Source organism: Lingula anatina, chromosome 4 (genome assembly GCF_051362555.1).
Source record: "Lingula anatina isolate TDL-2025a chromosome 4, LinAna3.0, whole genome shotgun sequence".
NCBI classification, from domain to species: Eukaryota; Metazoa; Brachiopoda; class Lingulata; order Lingulida; family Lingulidae; genus Lingula; species Lingula anatina.
In genome coordinates, this window is record NC_141770.1 from 9239702 (window position 1) to 9253425 (window position 13724).

Consider the following 13724-nt stretch of genomic DNA (forward strand, 5'->3'; position numbering starts at 1 on the left):
AATAAAATGTGCTCTGGGCAGCGTGCGTTGGAGCTGCCTGCCCGGGCAAGATGGGCTGACGCATTCCCTGACATTGGATAATCCCCGTAAATGAAAACGCTGCAGCCAATCACAAACCAACCCTGGGGTGTCGTCATGAATATCAAATGAGCATTTCGGGCATGTTGAGGCCACTCTAGCGTCACTCACTGTATATAAATATATAGCATCCGTAGTAAGATATGCTCCATCATTATAATTTTACTTCGCGACACCAACATCACTATGAACTATGATGGTGTTAGGAATTTTCTACGGAGTTTGGATCTGTCACAGTATTTTGAGATGTTCAAGACGAAGGGATATGAACGGGAGTCCGATCTGGTCGATCTAGATGAGAAGGATTTGGATGATCTGTTGATTACCAACCCAGAGCATAGGAGATTGGTGCTAGTTGCGTGTAAGTTAATTTCACTTTTCTCAGTACACATGGCCCACATTTATATATATAACTATATACCGGCAAGTTAGCTTTAGGATGATTTCAAATACTAATATGTCACTCAGGACGTTGACTGTATAAAGAGACGATAAGTGCATGATCCATACTCGGCAACTTCCGCATTTTTACATATTTTTCTCACATCCCCCTCAACTTTGACTATGTAGCTTTCTTCTGTCTAAAACATTTTTTTCGTCTGTTAAACAGGATTTTGGTTGATAGGACTTATATTTTTGACACAAACAGTCAATTCGATGTACACACGGAAAAAGAGCAATTCATCACAATCATTTTACTTGCCAAATTGCAGCAGAAATTCTAATACGGGAGTGATAAACGCGCACGCGATAATTGAATTTTATGGATAAATAAATTTTTTGTCTATTGTAATAATTTGAGCTCAATTCAGGCCCTAGATTTCGACTCAATCTTCTACTATCCATTGTGAGGGCTAATCCACTATTTTAAAAATTCATTAAAAAAAAAAAATTTTTTTCGTTGTTTTACTATACATGAAATAGAACAACCTGAGGCACCCCCGCTCTTATCTCTAAAATCTAACTTTTACCAATGATATCTCTCTCCGAAGTTTAAAGATTCAAAGATAAAACCAATTGAAAAAAATTGTCTTGAAATATAGGCCTAATAGGCACGAAAATCATCCAGCGCTAAAATATCGACGTTTTTTTTTTTCCTTGCCAGAGCTTGTTTAGAAATTTTAGTAAAATTCGCTTAGTAGGCCTGCTAAAATTGTATCAGTAGGCTCAGATGTTGTATGATTTTTATAAAAAAAACACAGTGGTGTCTTTTCAATCTAGCCTATAAAAACAAAATTATATATTATATTATATTACTGGTATTATAGATAACAAAACAATGCTTTGAAATTCTCCCTGATTCGACATATCTTTAACGCATTAGAGTGTAAGCGTGCACGGGCATACATGTACAAATATTTTGATCACGTGCACATTCTTTACTTATCTACTACATAACAGGTTAATATTTGACTTACCATTTTAAACAAGTATAAATTATAACCAGTTATTCCCTCTTGTGGTCATCAAAGTATACACATATTTTCAATTTTCTCAAATTCCCACTCCAGCTCAAGGTCTTGAAATTTCACCCGAGGGAGCTTTACTGGACTTTCTGGTGGCCAATGGGTTAGAGCATTACTACGAGAACTTTCTCCACGAGCACCGTGACATGGACATGATTGAGAATATAGACACCACACAGGCGAGGTCCTTCCAAGAACTAGAGATCACACTGCCGGGACATAGAAAGCGTCTCCACAGGGCAGGTAGGCCCGGGAAGGGGAATGAAAGGGCGGGGGAGGGGCGGTTTAGAGAGAGGAGGTTGAGTCCCAAACTAGCCCAGCTTTAAATATTGAATATACATGATATAACCCAATTTTATTTAAGAAATAGACGAATACACTTTTACTGAAACCCAGGCTATATAAGTAATATTACACAAGATATTTTTGGTTGCTAGGGAGATTTTGGACATTGATAACAAACTAATGTTGAACAAAATCTAAAACCTCATTTAATAAATGTACGTTATTTTGTTTTTGTATAGAACAGGTGTTTTGAATTTGGTGTTGGAGCTCACAGCCTTGCAAAAATTATATTTCACACACCAAAGCGTCATGCATCATTTTGAAATCTGTCATAATTCTAAAAAAATTATATTTACATATATATTTCAAAAATGCTTTATTTTCTTCAGTATATTTTCTATGCGTGTTTTATTTTGCCTCTCCCGTATCAGTATGGAATACCCTGAATGAGAAAATATACTATTCACCATTCTATAAATTATAACACAATGCGGATAAGATAGCTGGAATTGGAATTATGCCATTCGCATAAATGCATAAATGAATATAGTCTGAGACCTTGGGAAATTATTACCAAGAATGCAGACTCGGTAGTATTGACGTGTGACTCATTATGCATGGGTCAGGTTTGCAGAGAAGTTTCACCAATCTCTGTCCGTAGAAAAAAGGAGTCATAGGTAAAAATGACTCAGTCATGACTGTTCCGATTACGTCAGCGATAATGTATGTTTAGCCAGCAAGGAGTTTCAATACATTGCACATATTGTGTATATATTGTATACATATTTAATATACTGTCATTTGGTTGAAGAGACAGATTAGCAAATATTAAAAGATTTCGCTTCATATATGCACAGTAGCAATTTAGATAGTTGAAAAACTAACCAATTAATTAATTAACCAATCAATTGATAAGTTAGTATAATTTCCCAATGTCATTTATCTGTCCCCATCTTTAACAATAACTTTTTAAATTTATTTGCTACTTGTGATAGCAATTGAAAATCAGTTACTGTATGCACGTTTTTACACATCTACAATATTTCTTTTTTTAATCAAATTCCTTTAGTGACACAGCTGCGAAAGCGGCGGAAACTAAGCGCGGAGGCAGAAGACCCCGTGGCCACTGGGTACTGGGGTAAACCGCGACCCCTAGCGGACGCCAAGAACGACTTTCTTTGCATTCACGCTGCTATTAAAGGGGTTGGTGATGCAGACTACGAACAGATGCTTGGTACGTTGGATTTTTTCGTCATTTAATGTAATTTAAAAATCTTATGCTGTAGCTGACCTGTCTTTTACTTTTTCACTTTTCTTACGTTTGTTAAACCGAGACCCGTAGCTGTGTTTTACATGAAAGCCGTTCACATGCATATTTAAACGGCTGAAAATTACCATGTATTTAGCAGGCATTTTCATCAGTTAATTTTAAAGTGAATTTTCCCCATAATCACCATGAGTATATAATTGTCGCGGTTAAATTTAATAATGGATTTCAAACAGTGACATATTTCATGAAACGGGCCACAAAATAAATACCATATTTTTTCACTAACTTTCTCATTTCGCAGAGTTTATGGTGGATTCCGGAAGTGACGTCGTAACGGTGGAAGAGAGCACGCTGTCACAGCTACGGCTGGAGCACCTGGGCACGGTAAAGAGCCATGGTGTACACGCCACGAAGGAGAAACAACTCTACAGGGCCATGCTAAGGATAGGACGGGAAGAGATTGAGATAGAGGTATATAAAATTATTATTATTATTTTTTTTTTATTTTTTTTTTTTTTTGACAATGATATTGATTCCAAAAAATTCCTATGTCTTCAAAACAAATGGGTGAAATAAGATATCACTTTCGCAAATGCTTGGATATGTTGTTTGTTTGAGGCTTGCGAAAAGCGGATATACACTGATGCTCATAAGTTAAGCAACACCCCGATTTTTTCAAAAGTTTCTTCTATCATGATCATTATTTCATTTGTTGGTGGGATTATGCATATTTCTTTCATATTTTATAAATAACTTATTCAAGTTGAATATTCCGGATAAAGAAATACACCACACAGCTTATTGTAATAATCAAAATGACTTTATTAACCAAACGGTACTAAAATATGCCAAACCATATGTGTCAAAAAAGTATGCGCACACAGCAAAAAGTACGTGCTGATTAAAACATGTGGGATACCGCGCTGTTGCAGAGCGTCTTGCACGGACCATGCTTTCTGGATGGACGCATAGTCCTGCACCAAAATGATTTTTCTTTCTGGATTTGCTTGAATGTGTGATTGTATGCACCCCAATGGTATTTCGTCTCTGTATTGTTGACCAGGGCGCCTCCCTTGAATGACGTACGGTGCCATTTTTCATTGTTTGGCTGAAATGAACTGGTCCTGTTGGCATAATCGAACTAGATATCCTTATCTCTTGCGTCGGTTAATATTGGTCTACCAGAAAGAGGCTTGTCCAATACATGATGAGTTTGGCGCCATTTTGCTACCAGCTTGGACACTTGATTTGGTGCTGCTTTTTTGTTGCCTTGCAATCTGTCTCTTTGGCACCCCAGCACGATGGCTTCCCATTTTTTGCCATCTGATTACCTCGTTGAGTCCTCTTCTAACCATTTGTTGGTCCAAAATAACAAATTGTGCCCATGAAACTAGCCAAACTGGAAGCTCCTCATGGCATGGCCAAACTGTGTTTTTCGCAAGTGGCACCCCCATTGCATATTCTATCGTGTCCAACAGTAAATAGTACTCTAATGTCACGGTCCAGTAAGTCACAGTAAAAACAACAGAAATATCTAGCTATTGTACAAATTTTGCCTCAATAAAAATTTTGGTTGCAGAGAAAATCGAGAAATAAGAAAGTGTTGCTTAACTTATGAGCATCAGTGTATATAAATCCGAAACTGAAATAATCTAAAACTAGTTTACAAATTATTATACTCAATGAGCTCAAATTCGGATATATTTCGTACAATTTAAGGTTTCATATCTCCGGTCTTAGATTTTTCGAACAAAAAAAGTAGTTTCCAACAAAAGTTCTGTGTAACAAAATTTTTAATGGCTTTCAGGTAATGGGAGAGACTTACAACTCCTTAGGAAGCCAAGTAATCCGCCATTTCAGACACTATATCAACGGCAATAGACACATTTGGCTGAAAGGGACAAGGGACGATCCAATTGCCGCCAAACCACCGCCATTATTGTCTTCCTCATCATCAACGTCATCAACATCTCCTTCATCATCACCGCCTGCGGGTGTTACGTCACCATCCTCAACTCTGACGTCACCATCCAAATCAACATAAACTTCTTTTAGATAAGATCACAAAGTTTCAATGTTTAACCCATTACAAGCATTGTGCAAGTTCAAATAAGATTCATATTTTTATATTTAGGAAAATCCACTAAGGCTTTTGCCATTATGGTCAAGATTTCGGTGCTTGAACCTGCAGTGCTATTTGCGATCAATTTTAGTCGTTATTGACTGAGTAAAAATCCTGTGATCTTAGAATCCAACCGTCAAAAAATCTTCAAGGAAAAATGTTTAGTGGCACATTATTGTCTTCCGAAAAAATTTTAATAGGTATTTCACAAAAATGAAATCACACCAAAAAGTATGTTATTTTAATTGACACTTTTGTGACTATGCAATACTCTGTATCCAAGAGATACGGATTATTTATGGATATTATCCTTGATAGCGACTGCTAGTGGAAATGTGGTTTTTAGGAAGAACACATACCAAAATATGTTCTTAGTTAAAGACAGGATTGATGCTTTTATTTTTATATGGTCACACCAAATTTAGTGTGAATTATCGATCATTCTTTTTTTGTCGAACAGTCGTATTGAAAGATCAACCCTCCTCCGCCTTCAACAAAAAAACCATAAAATAAACATGTGATATATATTGTGAGGTTTCCTTTGAAATTCACAAAGACAATTATCCGTATCTAACAAAATAGGGGGCTGTTGCGTCAGATGGGGTGAGGAATGGGGGGGGGGGGTAAACCGTCAGAATTTGACTGCTTCAGGCCAGTAGCCCCCTCTCCCCCAAAACAAGCAGGCTCCCAATTAAATCCTTTACAGTTCTTTTATTAAAATATGCTTTATTTAACTTTTCTTAATGATCTCATTTAGGTAATATTTATAATATATATATTTTAGTCGCACAAGTAAATGTGTAAAGTTGAAAATATCGTGAAACTGTATATTGTGTCAGTTGAAGAGACATAAATGGTAGAAAAGTGGAATCGCAAAGTTGGCGCAATGCTTTTGTCCTTTTTACTGGCTTTTTGCTAGCTTTATATTACTAGCTTATAATGCTATTGCCAGTTAGAAACAAGACCATTCAATGTTGATTTTAAAAGATTCAATAAAGACATTCTATGCCATTTTAGTTGTCATTTCTTGCTTTTTTTTCAGTTTACCTTGGAATATGACCTTTTTACCTACTTTGCCGCCCTTCAAATTCCCTGCTCTCTCAACTGGCATACTTCTGATACTTGCATGTTTACAACAATTAAACTGGTTTGTGTTGCGCGTATTAAATTTTTCACTTCCAGTTGTACTATGACATCACAAGTTGAAAACGTCCGTCACGTTGTCAATAGCAGCGATGTAGCTAATCGATTTCTTGTGTAAACAAAAACTCTTCTTTGAATAATGACAAGTCGCGGTAAAGATGTAAGGGGACCTCGATCAGATGACCACGATCGCATAACCAAGCAAAAACCTCTACAGGACGCACATAGCCTAAAAAGGGACGATAAAGCACCAGGATTTAAGAAAGTTTTACACAGTGAAGATACACCAAGAGATGAACTTCCCAGTACGTCTCAAGACGCCCCCTCACAATGTTTCCAGGAAAATGCTGAAAATGAAGGGACTGCAAATGAAACGCCATCTGGCGGCGATGGAGATTCACATCAGCGCCACAATGATGGTTTTCCGTTTAATTCATTCGAGGAGATGTTAGACTTCATCTTGAATGGAATCTAACCTTTAGATACTCTATTTTTCGAAATCTCGAAGTAATACATCTACATACTTCCAAGGAACTGTTTATAAGATTGTATATAAACTGCATTGTATGTGTGTCTTTCAAATTTATTTCTGTATTAAATCATTGTAAATATTAAAATTAGAATTAAGTTTATTGGTCTACTGACATATGCGTATCTGCTTTTAAACAACATACTTTACATCAGCTTCACCGAAGACCCTTAAATAAATATAACAGTAAATATATCAACTCTTGTTTCGTCTTTTTTCCCCTTGGCTGCTGTAACATTTACGCAGTAGATCCCTGGTACTGTACATAGCGACATAGGCCCAATACGCCGAGGACAGGTTTACATTAATTGTCGATTTATCACTCGCGTAGGCCTAAACTCTTCCTTGGGAAAGTCCTTTTTCAATTTCAACTTGAATAATTTTACCCTTGTCCTAGACCCCTAGACTTTTCAGTAACAATAAATCAATTATAATTGAAACAAGGTGCCTCTTGCTTATGAAAATTTGTCTTTATGACGTCACCCCTCACATCCAAAATAGTTTCTAGATTCCTGTATGACGTCATAATGCTTACGCTGTCACAGCGTTACTTGGATACAAGCAGTTGCCGCGCAGGCAGATGATCTCTGCTACTCTTCCATGATAAAGCAAATGTAAAATGACTGAGGAGAGCATAGAAACACCGCGGAAACAAATACAAAGCACGGACGACGAGAACTTTTTGTCTGCGGTCTCCGTGGCAAATGCAACAGAAGGCGGTAAGGAAACTGATATCTTGAGAGACGATGGGAACCCGTCGGATGCGTATGGTGAAAGCAGCGATTGCGTAGAATTGGACACCCCAGACTTAAAGAAACAAACCAGTGGGGAGAATGAAGAGATCGGTAATTTGGAAAATGTTGGAGAGGAGACGAAAGACCTGACCGCTATTTCCTCTGGAACACCGTCTCCAGTCCATATGTCAGAGCTTGACATAACAGCCACAGAAAGTGAGGGATCGCCCAATATTCCAACGGTAAACAGTCCCCATTTGATGAATGAACTTTCATCCGAGGCAATTCAGTCTGGTGGCTCAAGTTCGTTTATCGATGATTCTGAGGAAAGAGCGTCGACTTTACACATGGACGACCTGAAATCGGAGACTTTTCAGCCAGCAAACGAAGATGGGATAAAGGTCGGTGATCCAGTTGCAACAAGTACCCCAGTATCTGCCAAACCTCAAAATCTGGAAGATGAAAATGAAGGAGAATCCCCTGTAAGTGCTGCGATTCCGACGTTGCACGCAAGCGACTTGAATGATGAATTCGCCACTGATGTTGATCGCTCTGACGGCTCAAGCTCTTTTCCAGCGACTCCTAATCTAACTTCGGACAAATTATCCGACAGTTCTGTAGAAGGGATAAATGTCGGTCCCCCAGTTGCAACAAGTACCCCAGTGGCTGCCAAACTTAAAAGTCTGGAAGACGAAAATGAAGTAAAATCCCCTTTAAGTACCTCCATTCCAACGATGCACGCTAGCGACTTGAATGATGAATTTGCCACTGATGATGATCGTTCTGACGGTTCAAGCTCCTTTCCAGCGACTCCTAATCCGACACCAGACAAATTATCCGATGGTTCTGGAGAAAGCGTTTCTACTTTACACACGGACGATCTAAAGTTGGAGACACCTCAGTCATCGGCCTTTGGTGAGATAAATATTGGCCCTCCCGTTGCCATGAGCACGCCCGTAGCTAAACGACCTGATCGTGAGACGGAAACGCGCTCTCCTTCTGAAGTGATGGGCAAAGTCCAGAGAGTGCTGGAGTCTTTGACCGACGACACGCCAATTCCTTCAGTCGCTGATGTGCACATTGATGAGAAGAAAACGACAACAGATCAAGACACTCCACTTGATAAAAGCGACCATTCACAAGGGCATGCGCAGCTCAACAACTTGCCTGAAAATATCCCAGAATCATCTAATTTTGCTCAGGGTGAATTGGAATGCTTGCCCCTAGAAGAGTCCATTGAATACCCCACAAATGCGTTGGTTATGAAAGACCATGACGAACAGAAAAATATTTCAGTGGAAAACCTTGCTGCGTCTGCCAGCAATTTAACACCACCATTTCATGAAATACCCGAATTCATGAAAACAAACAGCAGCCACGAGAATGAAAGGAACGCAAAAAATCAGGAACACGAACGCGTTAAAGATGAAAATTCTCAGATTTGCAGGGAAAGCTACCCTGAATTCCTGAAAAGAGAAAACGCTCGCCTTCAAGCAGAAAACAAAGCTTTAGCTGAACAAATTGAGCTGAGAAAGAAGAATGCTGGGCTAAAAGCAGCCACCTTAGTCCTACAAATAATGGAATGCTTTAACAGTGATACTGATACCGGTGAGTTAGCATAATAATTTTCTGTGAAAGAAAATCCCTCCAGATAAAGCTTTGCCGAGCATGGTTTCCACTCAAAACTGTCCAACATCTAAAGCATTTATTAAAACAGAATTCATTACAAAAAGCAGTATCGTATCTAGTGCCATGTGTGTATAATTCGTTAATTTTTCCCGTTTCTGATATCGATATAGATACCATAAATGAACTGCACAAAAGCAACTTCGAATCCTTCATTATTCGTCGTAAAACCAGCGTGACAGGAATGGTAGTCCGCTAGGAACTGTAGTCCATTCTCCATTACTTGCTGCAGGTGACATTTGTTCCATATACTAACCCTATTACTCCGGCTAACCCTAACCTGAACTTAACATTTGGGACCCGGGCTTCCATGCCTAGGCCCACCATTCCTGCCACACAGTCATAATGTATGACTCACAAAATATAATTAATGCACCTTACAGTTGACAAGGCAGTGTTCCCTGGAATGCGACAGAAGGTTCGTGACATAATTCCTCTCTCAGAGCCAAACCAGCTCTTCCTCCAGAGCGTCAGAGGCAGAACTAGGGATCTCAGCAAAGGAGGGTGTGATGAGTACTTGGGCAGCTTTCACGCATGTACAGGTAAAAATCCTTTTACTTTACCTGTCTTTTTATCCTTTTCAATTGATGGTATTACATGAGCACATTTCGAGTTCCAAATTGAAGCATCTATTGGTTTTGATTGATTGATTGATTTGCAGAGCAAATGGAGATCCACCGTTTCTCTTTTTTCTAAAGATATAAGATATTAAGATTAAAATATAAAACCTAAAGAAATAGCTGACATTTTTTTTACAACATTTAAAATCAAATTTTTCCAAAACGCTACCCACAAATTACACGCAGGAATGATGAATCAGTACTAATACATCAACAGCACTTATGCAGAACTGATTTTTTATTGAAGGGTTTCAATTTTATTATTTCAGAGTCAATAACCAAAGCAGGGACTCCTCTTTTCAAAATAGCAGACGTCGCTCCATCAAGGCGTCTAATCGGAGAAATTGCTTTCCAGCTGGACCGACGTATCATGGGTTACGTATTCAGCGGCAAGCCAATGAAAGGCGCTCCTCGCACTCGTTTCTATGGTTATAACGTGGGCAACCTGCAAGACCTCATTATCATAGAATCTATAGACCCCATAACGTCGAGACTAGACACAGAAAAGAAGTACGCTTTGAACTATCGCTTAGAGTATATTTTCCGAAGTCTTGGTCCGCTGGGTTACAGGAAAGATTTCCACCCACGTTTCACCGCCGAGCTTGTTAACAAATATGGCGTGATTGGTTACCCACCGAGACGCAAATATCAATGCGCCGAGGAGTGGAACCAACCAGATGCCCTGCGTGATTTTGCCACAAGAATAGCCCCCAGCTCAAAATTGAAAAACGTGTTGGTTTTGATTGACTGTCTGGCATTACTTGCAAAAGATGACGGCGGACCATTATTCTTATTTTAATATAAAACTTTTGAAGTACCTTACTCTTATAGCTTTCGAAACGTTTTTATGACGTCAGTGACTTTAAATACTTCCTCAAAGTTTTGATCTTTTACTATTTGTGACTAAACGAAGGTTCATTATATCAGTCATGTCAATTTTTTCAAAGCTATTTGTTTTCTTATTTCGTGGATGCGAAGATTAAAATGCATATTGCTTGAAATCGAAAACATTGTGCTTGATTACATTTTCTACCTGTCGTATCCATCAGTGCTTATAAACTTAGCTTGATATCACCAAATATATTATGTGTAATTAAGCTATTGAAAATTTGAAATTAGGGTGAATTGCTTTATGTGAGAAAAACCGATTAGCAACAGGCACAACTACCACATTCTTAGTGCATCATTCTTTCAACCTCAGCGCAACAACCACAATCCTGTTCTCCATCTTTAGCACCACTAACTACACTTGGCCCGCCACACTATACTTGGCTTAACAATGATTCATTGGTGTGCATTTCTGCAGTTACAATTTTTTTTTTTTGCCCTACTCAACAAACTTTTCTTAATTTTTTGCTATAGATAAGTAGAAAATGCAAGTGAATTTTTTAGTACGGTTGATGCAATTTGAATATTTTGATATTAGAGACTCAAGTTACATCTTCCGTTTTACATAAGAACCTCCTGGCGCCGTTCATTGCCTTGTACGCCCCTTCCTTCCTCGACTGAAAGCCAGAATGAAGTTATTTGGACGAAAATCAAGCTATGGTTTGCATATCCCTATTTTTGATACCCTGAGTCGAGAATATTTTGAATTTCGAGGCTAAACGGTCTATACTTCCCCCATCTCTCTCTCTTTCTCTCTCTCTCTCTCTCGCTAATAGACAATGCGAAGAGGCAGCAGAAAAGATAAACAAATAAAAAAACATAGTATGGTTTCCATCACAGACATTCCACAAAGCAAAATGGCATACCGGACAACATTAAGTATTTAGTCTGTAATTTATACGTGGTCAGTTACTGAGCGACTCCAGACACATTCTCCAGCAATTAAATGTTGATTTATATTGGTTATACACAGCGACAACAAACTGAATTTTCAACTTCAAAACCTTCGGTCGCTTTGATAAAGTTGTTGGGTTTGCGTGTCAGAACCGATGCTCTAGCATTGTTTCGTAGATGTGAGGAGTAAACTTTATCCTCGTTTCAAAACTCAAACCTGTAAACATAAACCATCAATGTGAAAGTTACGTAACGCCTCTTTGTGCTGCTGCTGCTTTGGGGGGTTAGTTTCCTTCATGCCTACATTCATTTCCTATTCTTAATATCGAGAAATGCAATTATGACAGCCTACATTGCTGATATTGCTTATAAGAACGAATATTGGATTAATGTATTATGTATATAGGTTCTGATATCCTTATGTTCAAAATTCCCAGTTTCTTCCTTCTTGCGTGCACAGTGCTCTCGTACTCTTAAAGTCAAGTGACTAACAGAAATCCTCTGTAACAGCACATTAAGCTTACCTGCCATCTTTGAGTTTCAATGGCGATGGCAAACGCAGCGATGGCAAACGCAGAGCCTGTGTTTTACACCCCGAGTTTCAACAAGAACCCCCGACTCTCAGTGCTTTTGTAGTTTTTATGGAATAGGTCTATATCTTAAAGGTAAAATGGAAGAAAATAAAATAAATAAATAAACAGATAAATGGTTTCAAATAACAAGAATTACCCCCCACCCCCACCCCTCCAAAACAAAAAAAAAAAGGCAGTAGGTGTAATCTTCTAATTTGTTGGTTATCGAGGCAAAGAAAATATTTACGGTCGGCTAGATAAAAACAAATTTAACGCAAAAAGCAGAATACTTGCCAAAACAAATGCGAGAAAGCAGGAAGGTGGGGGTAAATATAACCTCCCATTTTTCAGCTTTCCTGTTTTCAGTATAAAACCCACAGCCGGTAATTTCTAATAGGCAATATTTTCAGGAAAGAGACTTCCCTCCTACAGACGCTTGGCGACAACTCCATATTGGTTTCCATCGGGTTAAAATAAAGCCTATTTCAAATACACGAAGCTGATTATCTTGTTTTTGATTTTCAAACAAAGTTGTTTTTCTTTTCTTTGTAAATAAAAGGTCTGACACAGTCAGGTTCTTTGGCAAACTTTTTCTGCTTTCACAGGAAGAAAGGATTGACACTTGATAGTTGGCTAAGATTTCTAAACAAAAAGAATGAGAATGAAATACAAAGGCTTCTCAAGGTTTTTAAAAATTACTGTGTATCTCGCCTTCTTTCAGTAGACATATAAAAATAGGATTCGTACAACCCAAAGAAAGAAGTCAGTTAAATAGAGGGGTAAGTTGACCCTAGCTTGTCCTTTAGAAATTCTGTGACTCTTCAGCAGTTAAAGGCATGAAAAAACACGAGCAGACGACTGAAGAAACCTTGACGAAGCCAAATGACTTTGGTAAAAAAAACGGCATTTGATAAGCTTGGTGACATTGTGAGTCTTTTCTCCGAAAAGATGATCAGTTGTTAGTTTTTGACCAATTTCACATCTTACTAGTAGAATAGCAATGCTTGTTTCAAAGTTTTAAAAAAATCCTCCCATGTTTAGGCCTAGGCCTACTCTACAAACGTGTTAGTCGGTGGTTAATGCTAGGTATCTAAAATCAAGATGAATACAAGAAAATTTATCTGACCTTATATAAACTGGGCCTTGATTCCACTACATGCTAATGATTTTCGTTAAATATAAATAATTAAAAGAATGCAATGAAAATCATTAAAGCATTGGCCTATAGTGTTACACTAAGCTGCTCAGGCCTATATAGGCCTACTACAGTGTATTATTATTTTTTTGACCACACGCTTGACAAGCAAGAACTTTAACTCTATTCTTTGACTAATCGTATAATTTTTGATTTATTGAAACTTTTTTTGTATGTGAAACAGAGCTAGTAGCTCTCTTCGAGGCATAGGAACAGACTGAACAGACGCATAGAAAGGGATT

At 38.2% G+C, this 13724-nt stretch overlaps 2 protein-coding genes across 2 annotated transcripts; both read left to right on the forward strand.

Moving 5' to 3' along the window:
- The first annotated feature begins 175 nt into the window (after positions 1 to 175).
- On the forward strand, positions 176 to 6232 carry LOC106159430 (uncharacterized). The gene is made up of 5 exons (XM_013535718.3): positions 176 to 439; positions 1590 to 1787; positions 2899 to 3063; positions 3401 to 3570; positions 4907 to 6232. The coding sequence occupies exons 1-5, from the start codon at positions 265 to 267 to the stop codon at positions 5141 to 5143; spliced, it is 945 nt and encodes a 314-aa protein (XP_013391172.2). The 5' UTR covers positions 176 to 264; the 3' UTR covers positions 5144 to 6232.
- Positions 6233 to 6406: 174 nt separating this feature from the next.
- On the forward strand, positions 6407 to 11100 carry LOC147762248 (uncharacterized). The gene is made up of 3 exons (XM_087010836.1): positions 6407 to 9235; positions 9697 to 9855; positions 10203 to 11100. The coding sequence occupies exons 1-3, from the start codon at positions 7513 to 7515 to the stop codon at positions 10730 to 10732; spliced, it is 2412 nt and encodes an 803-aa protein (XP_086866962.1). The 5' UTR covers positions 6407 to 7512; the 3' UTR covers positions 10733 to 11100.
- The last annotated feature ends 2624 nt before the right edge of the window (positions 11101 to 13724 follow it).